Raw genomic sequence first — 21,305 nt, 5'->3', positions numbered from 1 at the left:
ATTATTGAAGGGACATAAGAGAGACCCAAAAAGAACTTATGAAATTACTCAAAGAAACGGCCTAATTCCATAATTTGAGAGTATATAATTTCCCTTTGGGATCTATTTATCAAAAAATAATTTCCCTTGGGATCCTAATCCGTTTGAGGCAATGTAAAATGACGTTTCCTTTCTAGATCTAATTTGTAATTTTGTAAAAAGAAAAAAAGAAAAAAAAAATTAAAAAAAGAAAAAGAAAAAAAGAATGAGGAGAAACGTAAAGTTCTAAAACCCTCACAATCCCAAGTCCCAGCCTAAAACCCTGTCGTAACTGAGAAAAGAATAAGCAAACCAAAGCAACAGAAAGCTCAGCCATTTCCTCACGAAATGGCGGGTCCGTTGTTGCTCCGGTCGCTCTGGTCCAGTACTCGCAAATCCGTCACTTCTTCTTTTTCTTCAACCTCTCCTCTCAGACCTCGTCTTACTCCACGCGCTCCATTCCTTCTGTCACGCGCCTTCTCCTCAGCCGCCTCTGCCTCGGCCGCTACCGCGCCCACCAGCAGCGCGCTCGATCCGAGCCTGATCCGCAACGTGGCGGTGATCGCGCACGTCGACCACGGCAAGACCACCCTCATGGACCGCCTGCTCCGCCAGTGCGGCGCCGACATTCCCCATGAGCGCGCCATGGACTCCATCACCCTCGAGCGCGAGCGCGGCATCACTATCGCTTCCAAGGTCAGTGTTAGGTTGCCCAGAAAGTGGACCAATTGGATGGAGAATTTGGATTCTTATTATATCAGTTTTAAGGGGTTTTCTTAATCTTGTTTTGAATGGGTTTCGTGTTGCTCTTATTCCAATTAGTTTGTTGAGGTTAATATGAGTAAGAGAGGATTTTAAATGCTGTTTATATGTTTAATCTATGTATAAATACTTATCGAAAATGACACGGTTGATCGCTCCATCATCATGATTTTAATTTAAAGAAGAGCTTTTACATGACATTTGGGAAAGTGTAATCTTAATGAAGCTTTTCTAATTTTCGGTCTTTGCTTTTCCTAGCATTCCAATGCTATCAAGTGTAAGCTATTACACCCGGAATGTTGGTGAGATGGAAATCGTAAGGGACTGATTCTAATTTTTCCAGATATCTAAAGCAAGGTTGTGGGAGATTAGTTTCATCGCATTTTATGGATTCAATAGACTATGTAATCCTGTGCACCTTCTCTGAGTTCATTCTAGTATCACCATCAACATTGATCTGCTTTGAAAACTGGTGTTGAAATATTCTCCTGCTGAAATGTCAAGCTATAACGGTTTGAGTAAGTGATCATGAATCTTGGGTTGCATAGTTTGGCTAGTAAACATTTCAAATGTATATAATTGAGAAGCAATATAAATAAAGAACAGAGTTCGGTCGCTCCATATCTTCACTTTAGCATCTTTTGATAACAAGTAAAATTAATAGGCAAGGCTGAATTTGAAGTCAATAGAGAGGGCCGTCAATATGTTTGACCACCTGTGGCGTTTTGTGGAGGAAAGAGATCGCATTTGGAGGTGTATTGTTGGTTGAAATATGGAGTTTCTTGGGGCTAGTGGACGAGTTGGTAAAGAGGCTCATGATCATAGTAGTTGGAAAAGTATTAGGGCAAGTTGGGAGAGGTTTTTTGGGTTTGTGAAATTTGTGCTGGGGGATGGTAGGAGGGTTCAAAGTTGGCATGACTTGAGGTGGGACCTGGTGTTAAAAGAATTACTTTCTTAATTTTTCTTTCTAATAGCTATGGATCAGAATGCGTCTGTTGGAATGCTCAGAAAACAAGGGGATCCACTCTTGGAACCTCAGGTTTGTTTGAGCTTTCCAAAACTAGGAATTAGAGTTAGTTGATTTTTGACGGGGCTTCAATATAATCTCCCAGTGGGTGAGGGGGCTGATTGATTGTTTTGGTAGGTGGACCGAAATGGTATATTTGATGTCCCATCTTTTTATCAGTTATTGAGAGGATTTGGTAATGTGCAATTTCCTTGGAAGAGTATTTGGTATAGAAAAATCCTAAAAGGGTTGTGTTGTTGTTTTTTGTTCCGGGGAAATTTCTAACTTTGGACAATTTCATTAAAAGGAACATCATCTTACTGAATTGGTGTTACTTGTTTAAATCCAGCAAGGAATCAGTTGATCATTTACTATTTCATTGCTCGGTTGCTAATGAGTTGTGGGCTTTTGTCTTCTCTTTATTTGGGGTTCATTGGGTGATGCCCAAGAAAGTAATTGACTTATATTTTGGTTGGAAAGGAAAAAGTGGCTTGGTCTGGATTGTAGCTCCTCTTAGCCTAATGTGGATTAGGCTAAGAGGAAGGAGAGGGAGAGAGAATCAAGTTTTTGATTGTGTTGAGCTTTCAGCTCTCGAGCTTAAAAAGTTATTTGTGAGATCTTTGTATGTCTGGTTGTTGGCTTAATAGTGGTGCCAATGATTTATTTTTTCTCTTTATTTGGTTTCATTGGGTGATGCCCAAGAAAGTAATTGCCGTATATTTTGGTTGGAAAGTCTGAGTTGTGGTTGGTGCTCAAAAGAGGTTTTGGGGACTTTTGGAGTGGGCGTGTGGAAACATAGTAGAAGGGGGTTGGATAAAAGTTTAACAACTTTGTTTGATTTGAGGCGGGGGTTGGGTCTTAAGTAAGTTTTTGGCATGATCTTTGGTGTGGGGATAGATCGTTAAAGCTATGCTACCCGGTTTTGTTTAGTATTGCTAGGCATAAAGATGCGAGGGTGGCGGATAATTTGTTTGTTCAAGATGGAGTTACCTAATGGATTGTCATCTTTACGCGATCAGTCCAGGATTGGGAGGTGGAGATGGTACTCTCTTTCTTCAAGCAGCTGTATTCTATTCAAGTTCGACATGGAAAGGAGGATATGTTCGTTTGGAGTCCCTCCAAGAAGGGTCAATTTGAAGTGAAGTCTTTTTATGAAGTATTAATCAGACAAGATGGCCCCTTATTTCCTTGGAAGAGTATTTGGCGTGTCAAGGCTCCGTTGAGGGTGTCATTTTTGCATGGACAACAGCATTAGGAAAAATTTTGATGAATGATAATCTGCAAAAAATGAATGTCGTGGTGGTTGAGTGGTGTTGTATGTGTAAGAAGAGTGGTGAGTCCATTGAACATTTGTTACTTCATTGCGAAGTTGCACGTGATCTATGGAGTTACATTCTTACTTTGTTTGAGTTAGAGTGAGTTATGCCGCAAATGGTGCTGGAATTGTTGACTAGTTGGGGTGATTTGTTTGGGTGTGGTCCAGTTAAGAAAGTTTGGCGGTTAGTTCCGTTGTGTTTAATGTGGTGTCTTTGGTGTGAAAGGAATGCTTGGTTCTTTGAAGACATAGAGACATCGATATTGGAATTAAGGAAGCTTTTGCTTAACATGTTATATCTATGGAGAGCGGCACATCATAGATTGAGTGCTTTTACTTATGTAGATCTTTTGAATTAATTTTCTGTTTTTTCTTATTAGGGGTTCTCTTGTATACTCACTATGTACTAGTATTGTGTCCCTTTGCGCCTTAATAATGAAATGACATTACTTATAAAAAAAATATTTTGGTTGGAAAGGAAAGAGTGGCTTGGTCTGGATTGTAGCTCCTCTTAGCCTAACGTGGATTAGGCAAGAGAATTTTTTATCGTATTGAGCTTTCTGCTCTCAAACTTAAAAAGTTATTTGTGAGATCTTCGTATGTCTGGTTGTTGGCTTTATAGTGGCGTCGAAGAATTTTTTTTTTTTTTGGGATTTTTTAGATCTCTTGAATTTTGTTGTATTCTTTAGGTGTGTATCCTTTTTGTATTTATTATTTGTTAAAAATAATTGTTTATTACTTATCAAAGTAACACACACACACACACACACACACACGCGTGCGTACACACACATAGACCGCATATTGTTTTGAAAGCACAACAATCAAAGAGTGAAGAAATCTCCTTGTTGCTGTACTGGATAAAATATTTGTACATCAGTGTAACTCTCCCTTCATGCAGGAAGACGATATTACGCGTTGCTCGAACTAGAAACATAAAGATACAAGAGTTCCATAAACTGAAAACGAAAGCAAACTAAACATCTCATAACAATTAAAACTTAAACCATTGTATCACTGTTATTACAGCGCTAAACCGTAGTCTTAACATAAGAAAGCGTACTGAACCAAAAACGAACTAGTGTGCTACATGCACTTATTTAATCCTCTTTTAGGTGAAGGCTTCTAATTCTAGTTTCTGTGGCTTGTAGAACCATTCACGACATCATAAAAACATAAAAAGATAAAAACATAGGGTAAGTCGAATACTTAGTAAATAGATAGTCATACAGTAAATGAAGTTGGAAACAATTTTCATTTTCAAAACATCAAAAAGTACAAGTAAAACGTTCACACATATCATAAACATGATTTCTCCTTTAATCTCTCGAATGACTTCCTTGGATACTCCAGTTATAAAAAAAAATCTCTTGAATGACCAACACACAATTATGCCTTGTGTGTAAGAGTTGGTGATCACTGGGATCCTGGCTCCATTCCTGTGGACACAGGTGGAGTTGCATCTAGAATATGGATATCACTCTATAAAAGATTGCACTTGAGTGAGTCATTCTCGGCGTACCATACGAGATGGCTGCCTCCCGCCCATTAGCCCTGGTACCATCGCGTATAATTTCATATGGCCAAAAACAATTTTAAACCTTACATGCATTCACACAATCGTTTTCTTTTTCTTTACTTTCTATATTTTCATTTATTTTTCATCAAGTATCATGACATATTCATAACATAGTGGAAGCATACAAATAAAATCATTTACATTTAAACCCTTTATCAAGCATATGGTTTTTGGTGCATAAAAAGGGGCTATCAAAAAAACTATCATTATTTCGTATACAATGAAGACAATTTTGAGAAAAACATTGCATTGACATTTTGAAGATAGGAAATGTATGATCATTCCAACTTACGTCGTTCCTTAGCTTCACGAATTTCAGCACATCTCACTAAGCAACTGTAACACTCCTATCCCACATTGGGAAGATGAAGAGTAGCCCATATAGGGTGGGTGGTTTATAAAGATAGTAATGAGTGCAAAATCTCACATTGTCTAGTTATTAGGTAAAACTGGGCTTTATAAGAAATTCTAGGGAATCTCCAAATTAACTAGGTCTTTTTTGGTGATAGTGCAGATGTGGCTAGCGCTTTTCTCTAGGTCATTACAAATGGTATCACAGCCAACTAGTAATGCCAGACCATGTGGTACTAAAACACTGCATGACGTGGTCTTGATGAGGACGTCAGGGGTTTAAGGGGGAGAGTTTGTAACACCCCTGTCCCACATTGGGAAGATGAGGAGTAGCCTATATATAGTGGGTGGGTTATAAATATAGTCATGAGTGTTAAGTCTCACATTACCTAGTTACTAGGTGGAATTAGGCTTTGTAAGGATTATAGGGAAACTCTAAATTGACTAGTCATTTTGGAGTGATAGCGCAGATGTAACTAGTGCTTTTTCCTTTTCCCTGGGTTGCTACAGCAACCTAAACAAGCATTCACGAACAATTACTTTCTATTAAGGATTTCTCATATCGCTTATTCTTTTTCATTGTCTGATCTTCCTAAACATTGCTTCCCACACTAAGTGACAAATCTGATTTCCCCTATTTAAGACACTTATTTTCATATTTTAAGTTTGATTCTTTTCTTGAATGATCACACTATGCGTGTATGTTCAATTTACTTCACATGGATCATGCAATGTGAGTTTATTCTCGTGCTCTTTAGAGTGTAGGTCCTAATACCAGTTACATCTAGTTTTTATAGGGTCACGTTTCTAAATGATTGTAGATTTCTGGTTTGTGCTCAAAACCTTGCTGCATCACTCTTGTTGCAGCAATCTTTGAACACCTCTTTTTACGTTTTAAGGCTTTAAAGGTTCAACTAATGCGTTTGTGTATGTGTGCTGTAATTCCAGCAACATGTCAGCGAAGATTAGTCTCCTGTAAACCTTATATGTGTCCAATGATCGCGTGTTTTTGGCCATTGGAAAGACATCAACTAGTCATACAATATGTTATGATAATGTCAAACATTAAGGCAATCATGTGCTCATGCAGTATAAACCGTATCTATGTCGTCTAAGGGAAGGAATCAGATTCAAAGAGTTTTCCTTAGTGTTGGCAGCATGCATAAGAAACTCAAACATCAAATTTTAAATCCGTTATTCATACTTTATTAGGTTTTTGTTATGATTCTCATAATATGATAACTAAGCATCAATTACAAGGCTTACTAGGGACCATCCCTAAGCAAAATCTGGCTGTGAACTTAGGAGAAATCCAAGCGGAGTAATGCTACATATCACCCTTGTGTCCCCCTTTTGTTCCCCCAAAATTGATGTGACTCTTAAAATCACCATTGGATCAAAATTCAATAGTGGTCTATCATAAATTCAATGGTGATTTTAAGAGCTACATCAATTTTGGGGGGACACAAGGGTGATATGTAGCATTACTCATTCAAGTGACAGAATTTGTTCTTCTTTGGGGCAACAAGAGTTCTCTATGCAAGAATAAAGTTCTTGCACTGTTTTGGTAAGATTTAGAATATAGGAATCAAGAAAAGCACAAAGGGGAAGTTTATCTCAGATTTATTGCAAAAAAGGAATTCACGAAACTTTGAAAGAATCGTTGAGAACACTTATATCAAAATCTTGACTAGAAGCTGTACAGTGAGTAACAGCTTCTAGGAATCAGTTTTGGGGCTCAATTTGAAACTGATTTTGCATAGAAAACAATACAGGAATTTTAGGTAGGCTATATGCAAATCTGAACTTCAATTTTCAATGGAAAAGTTTGAGGAAAAACTTAGAGAATCCTACCTGTTTCTTGGTGCAGCTGTGAGGGAGAATGTTTGTGCAAACTTATGTTGGCTTTTAGGTCTTAGTTTGGAGAGATAGAGAGAAAGAGCTGAGGTTTCAAACTTACGCAGGGTGTATTTTGGGGCAGCAAGGCTGGCAGCTGAAAAGGGTTAATTTGAGCTAGGGTTACAAAAGAACGTGGGGTTTATTTTGGGCTACAAGCTGGCGGCAGAATTAGTCATTTTCCTTGTGAAACTGAATCTCTCTCTCTCTCTCTCTCTCTCTCTCTTCTGAAATAGATTTGGAAACAACTCCTAGAAAATAGGAAGGAGTTGGCATTCAAGCCTTCTTATGCCCATTTGGAAGTCTTCTGCATTTATGAGGTAGTGACAACCATAAGATGATCCATTATGAATGATGTTTCTCATGTAACGAGAAATAGTCTTGGCTTTTTCTTGTCCTATTAAGTATCATTCTATTTTAGTGCTTCCCACTATCACGATATACCAAATCGTGTTGGTCATATCATTTACTACAGCTTATTGCCTTTTGGTTTCTTACATATATTTTTTATTTTTTTTAATAATTAATCGAAATATTAGTAAAAGTGTAAGGCTGCTCCATCTACACAAGATGTATACAAGAGAAGCCATCTAGATAGTAGGGGAAAAAAGAACAAAAAATTATGATAACTAATTATTAAAGGAGAAACGTAAGCAGCTGTTCAAAGATACAAAGTGTTGAAAAATAAATATTTCAACTCTAAAGTCCTTTCGCGGTACTCAAAACACTTATCATTCATTTCCCTCCACAGACACTACAAAAGGCACTTAGACGCCATCTTCCATACTACAACACTCCTAGTGCTGTTGGCAGTCCACCAAGAAGCAAACAAATTAACTACTCGTTTAAGCATAATCCAAGACAACCTGAATCGATTGAAGAAAATATTTCAAATGGCACAAGCAACCTCACGATAAAAAAGTAGATGGTTCATGGACTCCCCATTCATTTTGCACATAACACCAATCAACCACAATGACGCATCGCTTCCGGAGATTGTCAGTGTTAAGGATCTTTCTTAATGCCGCCGACCACACAAAAAAGGCCATCCTCAACAAAACCTTAGTCCTCCAAACACTCTTCCAAGGGAAACGAAAACCATCATGACAACCTAAGATACTATAGAAGTATTTAACGCCAAACAACCCTTTTTTGGAAGGGATCCACTATAACTGCTTAACTGCTTCCCCTTCCGGTTTTATTCTTACTAAATACAACATCTTGTAGAACGAGGCAAAGACATCGACCTCCAAATCTTGAGCCACTCTAGCAAAGCTCACGTTCTACTGAATAGAACCTTTAGAAAATTTCGTGTGAGCCTCAACAAGAGCATCCTTTGCGTGAGCAATATCAAATAAAATTGGAAAGACATCCTTAGGGGTCATATCCCCACACCAAAGATCATGCCAGAATCTAACCTTGGAGCCATTTCTCACTTCAAATATAGTGTGACTACAGAACTTCCCCAAACCCCTTATAATATTCTTCTATAAACCCACTCCATATGCCCCAACAGTCTCACTAGAACACCACCCTCCCCATGAACTTCCATATTTAGAGTCCACCACCACTTTCCACAAAGCCTCTCTTTCAAGCCCATATCGTCAAAACTATTTACTTGAGAGAGCATGATTGAACCTCAACAGGTTCCTAATCCCCAACCATCCCTCAAAGATTGGCGTACACACCTTCGACCAACTCACCAGATGATATTTGAACTCTTTGCCTAGCCTACCCCATAAGAAATCATGTTGGGAGCTTCTCAATACGGTTTGCAACACTCAAAGGGGGAGGAAAGAGGGACATGAAGAACGTAGGTAAGTTGGATAGGGTGCTCTTGATAAGAGTAATCCTACCACCCTTAGACAAATACTACATTTTCTAACTAGCAAACCTTTTCGATAACACCGTCCCAAATATGCTTGGCTTTATAGGATGGCCCCAAAGGAAGATTGAGAAACTTCAAAGGCAGGGACGCAACCCCACAACCCAAAATTAGTCCAGCCACATTATCAACATTTCCCACCTGAACCAATTTCGAGTTGGCTAAGTTCGTTTGCAAACCCGACATAGGTTCAAATAATAAGAACATGCTCTGGAAAATTGGAAGATGATTTAGGTTGGCCCCACAGAAAAGCAAGGTGTCATTAGCAAACTGAAGATGAGAGATATCAACTCCTGTCCCCATAGAGAAGCCAGACAACAATCCTCTATTTACAATAGTTGAAATCATCCTATCCAATGCTTCCATCACTATAACAAACAACAAAGCTGACATACGATTCCCTTCCCTCAAGCCACGAGAGCTACTAAAGAAACATGTGGAGGAACCGTTCATTAAAACTGAAAACTGCACTAAGGAAATACAATGAGCTATCCAAGAGCTCCACTTCCCCCCAAATCCCGCATCTTCTCAGCATGTATAACAAAAAATCCCAATTAACATGTCATGAGCTTTTTCTAAGTTCATTTTACAAATAACCCCCGATTCTCCACATCTCAATCTGTTATCAAGGCATTCATTGACAATAAGATTAGGATCTACAATTTGCCTACCTCGGATGAATGCATTTTGTGACATAGAGATGATCTTTTCCAACACTTTCTAAAGCCTTATCGCTAGAATCTTAGCAATAATCTTATCAATGCTACACACTAGATTGATCGGGCGAAAATCCTTGGGGTTGACAGCCTCAGGAATCTTCGGGATGAGGTCGAGGAACGTAGCATTAAGGCTTTTCTCAAACTTACCACTAGTACGGAACTCATGAAAGACCTTCATGATATCCTCTTTCAGAACAATCCAACAAGCTTGGAAGAACGCCATAGAGTAACCATTAGGGCCCGGTGCCTTGTTACTATTCATTTCTTTGACAACCTCCCACACCTCCCTATCCACAAACTCTCTCTCCAACAAACTGGCCTTAACCTCAACAATAGAATCATAGGAAATACTGTCCACCACAGGCCTCCAACTGCACTGATCGGTAAACAACTCCTTATAAAACTTGACAATGTGCTTGCTGATATCCGAACTGTTGGTAGAAATTGTGCCATCAATCAACAAGGAGTCAATGGTGTTCTTTCTTTTGTTGGAGTTAGCCATTATGTGAAAAAACTTCGTGCACTTGTCACCCTCCTTAAGCCAAAAGAGCCTAGATTTCTGCCTCCAACTCTCTTCCTTCATGAGAGTAGATCTTTCTAACTTGCTCACAATTTCTGCCTTCATCATTTACTCAGTTACTTCATGCACATATGTCTAAATTATTGTACTCTTACTTAGTTACTTATTTTCCAACATTGATGGGCGATAATATGTTTGTTTGAAGTTATTGGCTTTCTTCATAAAAATTATTTTGTGGTTAACCCTTTGTTTTTTTTGGAAATCCTCTTCTCCATTTGGATTGAATCACTATCACTTTTATGTTCCCCGAAGAAATTCTGTTCGCATGTTTGATGGATTTGAAACATCGGTGATGTGACTGAAGTCCTTATTTCTAAGATCTCATTTTTGATTGGATGAGGGCTATTAGGGGTTTTCAATCTTTATCTTTTCGGGAGTTTAGATCTTTGTAATTTTAAATGTTAGTGGTATTTTCTTGTTCATTTCTTTCTCTTTAGCATGTGTCTTGTAAACATGCTGAAACTAGGGCTATGCCTTTTATTTTATTATTATTATTATTATTATTATTGTTTTAAATTTGAATTAGTTTTTATCACTCATCAAGAAAAATGTGTTCCTCCTAGAAACTCAGTCTGATACCTATTAATATTTATGTGCAGGTTACATCCATTTCATGGAAGGAAAATGAACTAAACATGGTTGATACACCCGGACATGCAGATTTTGGTGGTGAAGTAAGTCTTCACTGGGAATTGATTGCAGCAGTGTAAAAGTTCTTGGAAACATTTGCATTTGTTGAATATTATACTGGATGCTGGTGGCCTCATGTTCATATTAGGTTATACATAAAGTAATGGTTTATTTTAATGAAAAAAAATGTTGAATAACAAAAGATGATATTGTCTGAAAGTTCTATGTCTACGAGTAGAAATGTTTAACCTCTGGGCCTTTGCTTAAGTGGAAAATGGAGGGATGATGGCAAGGAGTTTAGAATCGGTTGCTAATGCAAATTGTGTGCCTTATACATCAACTGACCAAGCATTGGACCTTTAAATGTTTTCTTTCCCCCCTTTTGGCTTGTCTGAGGGGCTCCGAAGTGGAAGCATCCACCTTTTTCAAAATGCTTCTTTACAATTTTCAATTTGTGAATTATAAACTGTTTTCTTGGCTTAATTGCAACTTTGTTTTGTATGACACAAATAGGTTGAGCTCGTTGTTGGTATGGTTGAAGGAGCAATTTTAGTTGTAGATGCTGGAGAAGGTCCACTTGCACAGACAAAGTTTGTTCTTGCGAAAGCCTTAAAGTATGGGTTGCGCCCTATTCTTCTTTTAAACAAAGTAGACCGACCTGCAGGTATGACTGTGTTACTCATTAATACACCAAGTTTAGATTTATGAAAGGGGAAAGTTATGAAAAATTACGTGAATATTACTAGTTATGTTATGTCTAAGGCAAAAGTAAACAGAAAGAGAGAACAAAAATGATAAAAACTAAAAGATGAAGTGTCAAACTGCTTGTAGGGCTGTAGGCTGCTTCAGTGAAAACATTTCTCTCTCTCTCTCTCTCTCTCTCTCTCTAGTTATGATTTCTCTTATTATTTTTAATCATGATTGGTACCCTTTTTTCCCGTTTGCTCCTTTCCATGCGTATGGAAGTGGCTAAGTTGGCTAGCATTTGTCTTACATGAGATTGCTGACCCTCATACTATTTTTTGGCAGCCAAGGCAATGATAAATTTTACTTGTTATATGAGAACTAATAGTATATATCTATCAGGTGAATGTTTTATGACTTCCCCAATTTCTTTAGTCTAGTCCTTATTGCGTTTATGGTTGTCATTTATGCAGTTTCCGAGGAGAGGTGTAATGAAGTTGAAAGTCTGGTGTTTGACCTTTTTGCAAATCTTGGTGCTACAGGTGCAATAGATATAGGAAGTTGAAAAGTTGAATGATTTTTCACTTGCCTACTCTGTGACTTTCACCAACTTTATCAATGACCTGGGCGAAAGCTAATGTATATTTTCTGACAATCTTTTTTAGAGGAGCAGCTGGATTTTCCAGTTCTCTATGCTTCTGCAAAAGAAGGATGGACTTCAACCACTTTTACCAAAGATCCTCCTGCTGATGCAAGAAATATGTCAGAGTTGCTTGATGCCGTCATAAAACATGTTCCGCCGCCAACAGCTAACATTGATGCACCTTTCAAAATGCTGGTTGGTATTTAAATATTTATGGGCTTCTGAAGAGTATCTGCATGTGTGATTTTTCTTTCTTGCTGCTCTTTTTATTTTCTTTTCTTCTTTTTTTAGGATGCATGCATGGAATTATAAATTGAAATATTGGCTGTGTTAGAAAGAAAGTAACTGTGCTTCACAAATGTGATAACTTTAATATTGAACTAGCTGTAAAATCTTGGGCACCATGATGGGAATCCCTTTAAGAAAGGAAAATAGTAATTCTTGTAGGCCATCTGGCATAGATTATCTCTTTTTTCTTTCTCCCCTTCCCTTGGTTCAGTTATTGCTGTTCTTCCTTGAGAACTGTGAAGAACATACTTAATAGTGTTATTCAGGTTTCCATGATGGAACGGGACTTCTATCTCGGGAGAATATTGACTGGACGTATTTATTCTGGAATCACTCGTGTTGGGGACAGAGTTCATGGACTTCGTAATAAAGATTCAGGAGTAGAGAAAATTGAAGAAGGGAAGGTTAGTAGATTTTTACTTGCCTGATTGCAGTTGAAAGTTGGGTATTATATACTGGAACCTAAATTGCTTTTCAAAAAAGGTTTGAAGTATTAATCTCAGTGATCTTTTATCCAGAATGAAATTGTACTATCTTAAGAGTTCTAAGTGCTTCATCCCAGTTCTCAGTGCTTAATTTCAGTGATCTTTTATCCAGATAATACAATTTGAATCCAAATGACATGGAATAACTTTTATCTGCTGTCTTTCAGTTTCTTTTGGGCCTCCCTTTTTTTTTCTTTTTTTTTTTTTTTTTTCTTTTTTTAATCTTACACTGTTAATGATCACCATCAAATAATATCTGCTCATGTCTAAATAGCCTCCATCTTCATTACTATCCTTGTTATTTGTGCCATTATTCTTGAGAATAGTAAAGATAAGTCCACCACTATAGTGTTTTTATTTTATTTTATTTTTTTATAGGTAAGTAGAGAAATTATATAAAAATCGTAAAGGCGCCTCTAAGCTTACAAAAAGTATACAAAAGGACACCAAAACAAGAAAGAGAAAGAAAAAGGAAAAAATCCGCAAAACCCAAAAACAGGAGAAAACCCAAATACCCCAACAGGAACTAGTCCACCACTAAATTGTTCTCAACATACTTTTTAGTATCTTATGATAGGATCCACTTTTTAATCATTGCAATACTTATGTTATTGTTGTATATCAAATATAAGAATATCACACTATTTCATACGCTTATCTGATAATACAATATTAGGCAATACACTTATCCACTTGATTTGCATAATTTCTGTTTACTTATTTGTTTTAAGTAAATATTTGTTGACTCTTTTTCAATATTTTTTTAGTAGATATTAGATCATCAATTATCCGAGAAGCTTGACTAATAGGAAATGCTGAATTTTATATTTTAACGCTCCTCCTCATGTGTGACCTATAATCTCTCTCAATAAGTAGGGCTTACCTTATGAATATTTAACTTAAATGAGAGGTAACGGTTTGGATTCAAGACCTATGTTCTGATACCATATTAAATAATCAAATATCTTAAAAGTTTAAACTGATAGAAAATAATAAATTTAATTATTTAATTAATATTTTAACAATAGAAAAACTAACGTACTTGAGGATTTTTGATGTGTTGTTAAGTATATATGGTTTTTTTTTTCCTCCTCTTATAGTTAGCTGTTTTCTCTTTCCCGTATACCTGGGGTGGCTTATGCTTTTAGTGATATTTTGATAAATTCTAAAAAAAAAACTTATATATGGGTTTTCGAAAACTTTATTTTACTTTATTGTTTGCTTGAAAATTAATGAGAAGTAGAAAATTAGAGATCTCATGTAAGACCGCATACATTTGTCATTATAAGTAATAGAGAATGATAAATAGCAAATAATAAAAAAAGAAGAAAGACAGAGGAATATGAAAAATTAGATGAAGCTATTATTCTAATATTTTCATGTAAATGAAATGCCACCTAGCACTAGTCTTATAGACGATTGTTTCATGCACAAAGAATTGCAAAAATGTTCTAGATTCCTTTTAAGAATTTAAACGGAATCGGGAAAATAATGAATTTTAAGATGATTTTATGAAAAGAATAAAAACTAAAAACGATGGGTGAGCTAATAGAAGGCACAATGATATGAGTAATATAGTTATATTCTACTTTATGCTTTTCTTTTGAATTGTATATTATGATTTATATATAATCATAAATTTTATCTATTTTTAAGGTTATTGCATATTTTATGATTCACCATTTAACAACTATGGCGTACAAATAGATAACTCCATAACTTAAATTTTGTGTAAAGAGGCTCCCCACTACTGGTGCCTCATTAGATCCATGCTTTATAATTTGTTAACTGGATAACACACAGGCATATATATCTTCAGTTTCACTTGAATTTGCCACTATATGGGGACCCCAAAACCTATGATTTCTTACTTTCTGAGCAGAGGAAGTGTGTTTGCAATGCTTTTGTTCTTTTCTTAGGAAAAAGACAAAGGGATAAAGAAGTCTGTCATTCATGTCTAGAATCTAAATCTCATAGTGAGTATGAACAACTCCAAGTAGATCGCCTGATCTCTTTTGTCTTAACTTTAGATTTTCGCAATATATTACTGCTACTATAGCAGTAGAGCTGTTCTTTATGAAGCTTGTTTCGAAGCCCTGAAGGTATTATTTCATTTGATTTTCTGACTAATATACGTGAAACATTCAAGAAGAATTGAATCACTTCATCCAAATCTTCATTTAACTACAATTTGTATGAGAAATCTGATATTAGTTATAGCTTTGAAAAAGTCTTGGATGCTGTCCGTTTGTACTGGGATGCCAATTGGGATTGGTGGATAAGGATGTTGCCTGGCAACTTATTCCTCATTGCTTTCCCTTCTTGGAATCTTGCTCACCGAGCTTGGTCTCAGGAGTTCATGCAACATTCATTTGGTTCAAATTTCAAATGAAGTGAATATGTTCTTAGGATATTGCTCTAAATATAATTCTCTGTTTTGCAATCAATATGTCTTGACCATCCACAAGCAGTACCAATTCATATGCATCATTTAGTAATCTTTGTCTTGTAGGTGGTGAAGCTGATGAAAAAGAAAGGTACAAGTATGGTTCCAGTTGATAGTGCTGGAGCAGGTGATATAGTATCAATGGCTGGTTTGACAACTCCAGCAATAGGCCATACAGTGGCAAATGTGGAGGTAAATGAATGCATTTTAATATTGTTTCCATAGATCAGTTTTGTTCTTCACTATTTCCTTCCTGCTCACTTGGGAAAGCATGGAGCTCCGACCTCTTGTCTTGACGTCATTGGCAATCTTACTAAGATGGCGTTTGGTATTGCGATTTCGTAGATTAAAAGTGCGATTTTAAACCAAATCGCACGAAATGTATCGTTTGAGAGTATGCTGTTAAAACATTGTGATTTGAAAACGAATAAAAATATGCATTTTAAAATTGCAGGTTAGAGGGTGCGTTTTTACATTTTAAAGGCCAAACTGTGATTTTACTAAACACTTATTGCATTTTTAAAAATCGTATTTTAAAATTAATATTTTAGAATCGCACATTTGAAATCGCAAACCTAAATGGACCCTAATTCACTTTTTGGGCGAAGTTCTCTGTGCTGGCCCTTAAAAGATTAGCAAATCAATTGATGTCCTACTTCGAATCAAATGGCTAAACAAGTGCCTTTGTTTGTTTTGAAAGTATGATTTTCCGTCTATTGTTGATACGGACATTAGTATTAGGTTTTCTACATGTGGGGTGTTGGACACGGCAACTCCTACAAATTTAAGTAAGAAAATATGTCTTTGTAGATATCTGATATTAAACATTGTCAATGGTTGACTGTTTGCATGCACAAGAACTATAAGTAATAAATCATTCTTTAAAGTGAACTCTATGATTGGAGCTCCAGTTATGTATTGAATTCTTCAAGACACTTTAGCACTGGGCTGCTGCCTTTGATTTTAATATTTCTACCTTTCATGTTTTCCTTGATCTTTTTTCTTTTGCTAGGTAGGTGTATCTCTTGTATACTTCCTATGTGTACTTGGGTTGCGCCTTTGTGCTTCTTTAAAAAATTTGTGATTACTTATATATATATATATATAAAAAAAAAAAGCATTTAACTGAAGTGTTTTACAGATTGTCCTCAGATTGTCCTCTAGTGTTTGACACCAAATTCTGAGGAGAACCATCCTTGAACTCATAGGGAATAATTTTTCCCAGCGAATTAATTTCTAGAGTTCTGCAAACTAGCACCTTTTCTCTTCATTCAGATCAATCAAATCAATTATGGGACAAACGAGGGTCATTTTGTAATCAACAAAGTGCTTTATTTTGTGTCCAACCTAATTTAATTCAATGTTTAAAGTTATACTTACAAGCTCTCTTCAGTTTTGCTGTTGAAAACAGAGGGTGCTTGTGCATCTCTCTCTTTCTCTGAATGACTCTCCCTCTCTCTTGCGTGTATGGGTGCATCCCTTCTTCCCTAAGCTGTTGTTGCCATCTCCAGCAATGGGGTCAGTTTTGCTTTTCATTTTGGTGTGCTGCGATAGGTCTTTCTAGTTGATTCTTCGCCGAATCAAAATCGTTTGAGTTCGCAATGGAAGATGGTGTCTTTGTTTTATGTGTTTTCAAAAGGAGTAGGGGCGTTATGCGTTCTATATCCATGGGTAAAGTTACTGTGCAATGGTTGTTTGCTGTCTTGGAGGAGTTGCTTAAAGCAGAGGCCTCGAAGGTGGTTTTGAAGTCCTCCAAAGTGGGCTCTAAAGCATATATTGTAAATAGGTGTGCAAATAGATTTAGTCGCTTTTTGGCCATCGCAGAATATGGCGGAGGGGCTTCATGGTTGTTCTAGGAGGAGGAGGGAAGGGGTGGTTAGGCTTTGCTCGCGAGTTGATGACCATAGAATTGTCTCAAACATCCATCGGTGATGGTCGAAAAGCTTCAGTCTCACTTGACGGTGCCTCCATTGGTGTCGGTAAGGATGGTGGAGCGAGTGCCGACAGAGGATGTTAGGAAAAGGATGTTTGTTAAAATGCTGGTTGGTTCAGCGCATCGTAAGACAGGCACAACGCTTCCCATGGGAGGCCATGTCAGGCCCAAAGTTGTAGTACCGCAGGTACTGACGAGCAGTGGTCGAGGTGGATGTACGAATGCACGGGATCCTTGGTTTTGTGCCGAAGGGGAATGTGGCAGTGCATGGGACAGTTGCAGTGCCTGAAGGGGGAAGTGGACCGGGTGATTCCATTTTTGATGTGGGCTTGGAGTCATTTGGGCCAGTGAAAGGTAATAATTCAAAGCAGGCTGTAAGTGAAATGGTGGAGCCCAGTTAGCCAGTGAGGGCCCAACCCTCTAAGAAGTCAGTTGAAAACATAGGCCCAATATCAATGTAACCCTCTAAGTGTTACATTTGGGGATTAGTCCCTTATGCACACACACACTTATGCTTGGATTTGTACATATAGGCTGGCATTAATAGGGCTAGAGGACCTGTATCGTTGCATAATATTGGCATTTGTCTTGCTTTTGAATTTCTGTACTGCATTTTATTATTTAATGTCATTTAGGTGGTTAATATTGTCTCAAATTCTCAGGATTTGTATCTGTGCATCATATTCTCTTTCTTTCAATCTCTGCACCGCGTATGATTTTCAATGTCCTTTTGGGTGGTTATTATCAATATGCCTTTTCTTTTTCCAAGTTTTAGGTGGTGGTCTACATTATGATGCCATTCTTTGCATGTTACGAGCATTAATCTTTTGCAATTCGTGCTTATGAGCTTTGGTTCAAATCACACTTCCTCCCCTCATAAGAATGGGATAAAGGGTGAGGTTGTAGATTTAAGACTCAATGGATGCATTTGTTAACCTGAACATTATGGATATATTTTTGAACTTGTGAAAGCATTTGCCAGGTTATGACGGCGTTGCCCACTGTTGAGTTGGATCCCCCAACCATTTCTATGACTTTTGGTGTCAATGACTCTCCATTGGCTGGTCGTGATGGTACTCATGTGAGTCGTGAATTTTTCCTTTTTTGTTGCCATCAATTGCAATATACCTCATTACTTGCACCATTTGATTCCAGTTATGTCTTTGTTATGTAATTATCAACCCAAAAAAAAAAAAGAAAAAAAAAAAGAAAACAATTTCTTAATTATGCATTCTGTTGATTTCGTCTTAGTTTTAGCTTCAAGTTGAAACCCCTTCTTGTAACATGAATACTACACATTTAACGCACCGCTTGGATATAATAATGACTCGGAAAATTTTACAGAATCATGATAGACTTGACATTGACTTAGCAAACATCATGCACATGCCCTCCCACTTTTCCTTTATCTCTCTCTTTTTTTTTCTTTTTTTTTTGAACTTTAGTTTTCCATTTCTATTTTATTCGCCTTTGATAGCTTGGCCTACCATTTGTCTGTTGAACATTTTTTTTTTTAATTTTTTTTTGTAAAACAGTGTGCTCATTTAATATACGAAGATATAAGATTGAGAATGAAAATTAAAAATGAGTTTTACCACCTCTAGATCAAATTTTTGGTTTTATGAAACAATGTGTTGGAGCTTCCTAAACTGTTTCAGGCTTTTGGACTATATGTATTGTTTTTGGTAACTAAAGTAAATTTATTAAAAGCGCAAGGGGTGCAACCCGAGTACACAAGATGCATACAAGAGAAAGACCATATGTATTTTTGCTTTGGACTCCATGTATTTAGGTGAGGCTTTCATTGTTATGGATTTGCATCCAGTGTGAGAAATACATTTGGCTGCAATAGGAACGGGTTTCATTTCCACTGAATAGTTGCCGAATTATAGGGATAGAGATGAGAATATATGTTAGTAATAGTTTTCACCAAGCCTTTATGTCTTCTATAAACTACCTGGCCATTACCGCATGCAACTATTTTTATGCTGTCTATATTAAGCTTTTCGAGGCCTTGTAAAATTCCAGTTCTCCATGCGCAAGAAGAGTTAAGACCTTGCAATGTGCTATATTCTAAGCTAAACTTAACTAAGCCTTAATTGTTACTAGAATAGGATTGGTCCTTTATCACCCTGTCTAAAGCCTCAAAAGAGATGGTGTTTGTAATATATATATATATGATATGGTTAAGTTTTATGGTAGCTGTCAACCTACCCTCACCCTCTTCTGTCCAGGCTTTTTATCTTGCACGTGCTGTGTGATGTGATTTTGGGTTGCCTCTCGAAGGAATATTTCAGTGTGATACATTGATTCGGAATGTTTTCTTCCCAACCCTAATGTTTTTAGTTATTTGTATATTTTCTTTTGTTTTTAGTAATAGTTGATGACTCTACATGAGGTGATGTGTTACTGCTGATGTATTTCTAGTTGACTGGAGGGAGAATTGGTGATCGGCTAATGGCTGAAGCAGAAACGAATCTTGCCATAAATGTGCTCCCTGGCTTATCAGAGTCATATGAAGTTCAGGGGAGGGGAGAACTTCAACTGGGTTTGTTCTGTCACTTCTAGAGTTTAATACAAAGAATATCACTTCCTTTTTGGTGTACAGAGATCAATGCATATGACTGTATGCTGAGTGTCGTTTCCATGTTGGGTAAAACAGGTATCTTAATTGAAAATATGAGGCGTGAAGGATTTGAGTTGTCTGTCTCACCACCTAAAGTTATGTAAGTTTCTAAGTATGCTGGCCTAATCACTCTAATTCTCTGTTTCCTAATGCAATATGATTTTTGTTGAATGCACGTCGCACAATGCCAGGGAATAGAATATTGATACTAATGCAGATGTTGAGGTTCTGGAACTGTACATGTAGAAATTGAGTATAAACACAAATTAAGGGTGAACATGGAGATTTTCGATCAAACTTTGAACTGTTAGTTGAGACATTAGTTCACAATTGCAAACTTCTTCATGGTCGGTGGTTTTTCTTCTTTTTCTTCCCAGTTTCTTTAACTTCATATGACAAGTTCAAGAGTTGGATGTTTTTTTTTGAACATATTATATTAGCTATAACACTGGGTTTTTTACGTGAAAGATTTCCTCCCAGTTTCTGATATATTAAGGTGCCTGAATTTGGTCATAATATTTACATGATCATCCTTATTGATGAACTTTTCATTCCCACATCCTGGGCAATGTTCCTGTTCTGAATCAGGTATAAAACAGAAAATGGTCAAAAGCTTGAGCCAATCGAAGAAGTCACCATTGAGGTAAGAATTTCTTCTGTACATGTGGTAAAGAATCAGTGCTGGGCCTGTAACCTCTTAAAATGTTATTTATAGGTCAATGACGAGCATGTGGGGTTAGTTATGGAAGCCCTATCTCATAGGCGAGCCGAGGTTATGGACATGGGTCCTGTCCCTGGAAATTTTGGCAGGACTAGATTGTCTTTGACCTGTCCCTCAAGGTTAGTGCTCAGTTGTTCTTTTCGGACAAATTTGTTTCTGCTTGCTCATCAAGTTCTATCATCTTTAAAATCTTTGATTTATGATGGTCATCAAATTGGTTTTTTTTATTTTTTTATTTTATAAAGTTATCAAATTTCATTAAAAAGCGAAAGAGTGTAACCCAAATACACAGGAAGTATACAAAAGAGACGCCTAACTCGAAAAGTGGTTGAAGATTGACATTTTACTTTGATACCATATCAAAATTAGGGGGGTTTGCACAAAAAGAGAGGCTCACAGTGTATGGTGGCCCTCTCAATATTTTATTTTATATATAAGGGAAAAATTACAGCAAAGACGAAATACCCTTTTCCCTTTTATTACAATCATACCCCTTCAAACAACAAGGATGCCAAACAAACCCTCATGGACAAACTGTTTATCATTTGACATGGGGTTGAGTACCAAAAGGCAAGGAATTTCGTACGATTTTCAACCATTTTTGTAATATATATATCAAAAGACTCAACAAAAATCATGTGTGATTTTCAACCATTTTGTAATTAGATAAAAAGTGATCAAAAGACTCAAAACTGAAATCACCACTTCCATCTTACTCATTTTTTTTGATAAGTAAAT

The 21,305-nt window shown here is 36.9% G+C and overlaps 1 protein-coding gene across 1 annotated transcript in view; it reads left to right on the top strand.

Annotated features, from left to right (window-relative positions):
• Positions 1 to 281: 281 nt before the first annotated feature.
• The window catches only part of LOC133861698 (uncharacterized), a 28,040-nt gene continuing 7,016 nt past the window's right edge, over positions 282 to 21,305 (top strand). The window contains exons 1-12 of the mRNA XM_062297493.1: positions 282 to 714; positions 10,711 to 10,785; positions 11,255 to 11,405; positions 11,899 to 11,967; positions 12,091 to 12,263; positions 12,623 to 12,760; positions 15,354 to 15,479; positions 18,203 to 18,301; positions 19,648 to 19,768; positions 19,883 to 19,946; positions 20,435 to 20,489; positions 20,562 to 20,686. Coding sequence (XP_062153477.1) covers positions 367 to 714; positions 10,711 to 10,785; positions 11,255 to 11,405; positions 11,899 to 11,967; positions 12,091 to 12,263; positions 12,623 to 12,760; positions 15,354 to 15,479; positions 18,203 to 18,301; positions 19,648 to 19,768; positions 19,883 to 19,946; positions 20,435 to 20,489; positions 20,562 to 20,686 — 1,544 coding nt within the window. The 5' untranslated portion in view covers positions 282 to 366. The remainder of the gene's footprint in view (positions 715 to 10,710; positions 10,786 to 11,254; positions 11,406 to 11,898; positions 11,968 to 12,090; positions 12,264 to 12,622; positions 12,761 to 15,353; positions 15,480 to 18,202; positions 18,302 to 19,647; positions 19,769 to 19,882; positions 19,947 to 20,434; positions 20,490 to 20,561; positions 20,687 to 21,305) is intronic.

Source organism: Alnus glutinosa, chromosome 2 (genome assembly GCF_958979055.1).
Source record: "Alnus glutinosa chromosome 2, dhAlnGlut1.1, whole genome shotgun sequence".
NCBI classification, from domain to species: domain Eukaryota; kingdom Viridiplantae; phylum Streptophyta; class Magnoliopsida; order Fagales; family Betulaceae; genus Alnus; species Alnus glutinosa.
Note: the sequence above shows the minus strand (reverse complement) of the source record. Positions and strands in the feature narration are given on the sequence as shown.